Source organism: Sprattus sprattus, assembly GCF_963457725.1.
Source record: "Sprattus sprattus genome assembly, chromosome: 3".
Taxonomy (NCBI): Eukaryota; Metazoa; Chordata; class Actinopteri; order Clupeiformes; family Clupeidae; genus Sprattus; species Sprattus sprattus.
This window is the reverse complement of record NC_137922.1, coordinates 50,174,134-50,176,633: the sequence shown is the minus strand read 5'-3', so window position 1 is coordinate 50,176,633 and position 2,500 is coordinate 50,174,134. Positions and strand designations below refer to the sequence as shown.

At 52.8% G+C, this 2,500-nt stretch overlaps 1 protein-coding gene across 1 annotated transcript in view; it reads right to left on the bottom strand.

The window, feature by feature from the left end:
• LOC308362828 (SH3 and cysteine-rich domain-containing protein 2-like) overlaps positions 1 to 2,500 on the bottom strand; it is a gene marked incomplete at both ends in the record, with an annotated part of 36,759 nt that overhangs the window by 18,316 nt on the left and 15,943 nt on the right. Inside the window, 2 exon segments of the mRNA XM_080835556.1 lie at positions 124 to 307; positions 309 to 488. Coding sequence (XP_080691682.1) covers positions 124 to 307; positions 309 to 488 — 364 coding nt within the window.

Below are 2,500 nucleotides of genomic sequence, written 5' to 3'. Positions count from 1 at the left end.
TTTGTGTGTGTGTCTGTGTGTGTGTGCGTTTGTTACCCGAGATCATCTGCTAGATTGTGTGTGTGTGTGTGTGTGTGTGTGTGTGTGTGTGTGCGTGTGTGTGTGTGTGTGTGCGTTTGTTACCCGTGATCATCTGCTTGCACTGCTGGCAGAGTGTGGGCTTGCGGAACACGTGCTCCTGGAAGCAGTGCGTCTTCTCCGGAGCCTTGGAGCTGAGCGAGAGGGAGGGGCTTAGCGAGGGTGAATGAGAGCACAGCGAGGGGTTGGGGCTGAGGGAGGGCGACAGCGACGGCGAGCACTCCCCGAACGGCGGGGGGCGACGGGGGGCAGGGCTCCATCACGGCGGGGGGCAGCGGCTGCTCGGCGATCAGGTCCGGTGGGGGCCGCGGCTCTGGGGGTGGAGGAGGGTTGGCGCGCTGGAAGAAGTTATCAACACTCTTACTCCTCATGACCGCTTTGAGTGACAGGGAGCGCTTCAGACGCTGGAGCTGAGAGGAGGGGAGGAGGAGGGGAGGAGAGGAGGAGGGGGGAGGAGGGAAGAGAGGAGAGGAGGAGGGGAGAGAGGAGAGGAGAGGAGGAGGGGGAGAGGAGGGAGGAAAGAGGAGAAGACAAAAACGAGTTTGTGGTTTAGCACTCCCTTATTAACACAGTTACTCACACTTTCACATCAATGCGTCATTAAAACACACAAAATAATCAACCTTTTGGATACAAGAAAGTAGAGGTGGAGAGGAGAAAGGTAAGGTGAGAAGGAAATGAGAGGGGGAAATGAGAGAGGGAAAGAAGAGAGTATGTACAGTAGTGTGGGGAGGGCGACCTCTAACGTCTTATGGTGGGTGGGGGGGTTAAAGGGAGATGATGTGTGATGTCATGAAGGGGGAGGGGTATTAACAAAGATGATATATGTGTTGTCATGGTGGGGGGGAGGGGGTAAATGATAATGATTGTGTAATGTCTTTTTTGCTTGTAACTTTCTGAATACAAATTTGAAATAAAGCAGATAAGAGAAAAGAAGTGAAGAGAAGAGGAGAGGAAGGGCACAGGATGAAGGGATGAAGAGAGAAAAGAGGAGGATGAAATAAGATAGGTAGAGTACACAGAGAAGAGAAGAAAGAAAAGAAGAAAAAAGAAAGATGAAAGAAAGAATGAGGCAGAAAGTATTTGCATTTGGTGGCTAATGAGTCTTTTTTTAATACTTGTGAGCTACAGATCTCCCCCTTATTTCCTCTCTTTACCCTTATCTTGTCTCCCTCTCATTTCCCTTATTTCTACCCCTCTCTCTCTTCCTCTTTCCATCCCTCTCTCTCCATCTCCTTCCCTCCCTCTCATTTTCCTTATTTCCATCTCTCTCTCTCTTCCTCTCTCCACCTCTCTCTCTCTCTCCCTCGCTCTCTTTCTCTCTCCATCCCTCTCTTCCTCTCTCCATCCCTCTCTCTCTCTCTCTCTGTCTCCCTCTCCTTCCCTCCCTCTCATTTTCCTTATTTCCATCTCTCTCTCTCTCTCTCTCTCACTCTCTCTCTCCCTCCATCTCTCTCTCTCCCTCTCTCTCTCCCTCTCTCTGTTTGATGTGTGAGTGTGAGTGGGTGGTATTTCATGTGTTTAGCGTTCCTCCAGTCTAATCACAGCGGAGAGATGAGAGGAGCTTCATGAACTCTCCTCTCCTGCCTCCTCGGCCAATCACAGCAGAGATGAGAGGGTTTCATGAACTCTCCTCTCCCGCCTCCTCGGCCAATCACAGCGGAGAGATGAGAGGGTTTCATGAACTCTCCTCTCCTCTCCCGCCTCCTCGGCCAATCACGGCGGAGAGATGAGAGGAGCTTCATGAACTCCCCTCTCCCTCCTCCTCGGCCAAACGCTGTCGATGTGCTCCAGCTCCATGCTCTTTAACATTCACCCCCTAGTCACTAGGACCTAGTGCTCTTACTGGGCAGCTCCTGCGTGCTCCCCTATCACACCTCCTCTCTCCCCTATCACACCTCCTCCCTCCCCTATCACACCTCCTCCCTCCCCTATCACACCTCCTCTCTCCCATATCACACCTCCTCTCTCCCCTATCACACCTCCTCTCTCCCCTATCACACCTCCTCTCTACCCTATCACACCTCCTCTCTCCCCTATCACACCTCCTCTCTCCCCTATCACACCTCCTCTCTCCCCTATCAAACCTCCTCTCTCCCCTATCACACCTCCTCTCTCCCCTATCACACCTCCTCTCTCCCCTATCAAACCTCCTCTCTCCCCTATCACACCTCCTGTGTGCTCCCCTATCACACCTCCTCTCTCCCCTATCACACCTCCTAGTGCTTTCACTGGCCAGCTCCTGCATGCTCCCCTATCACATCTCCTCTCTGCCCTATCACACCTCCTCTCTCCCACCTCCTCTCTCTCCTATCACAGCTCCTGTGTACTCCCCTATCATAGCTCCTCTCTCCCCCATCACACCTCCTCTCTACCCTATCACACCTCCTGTGTGCTCCCTATTACACCTCCTCTCTCCCCT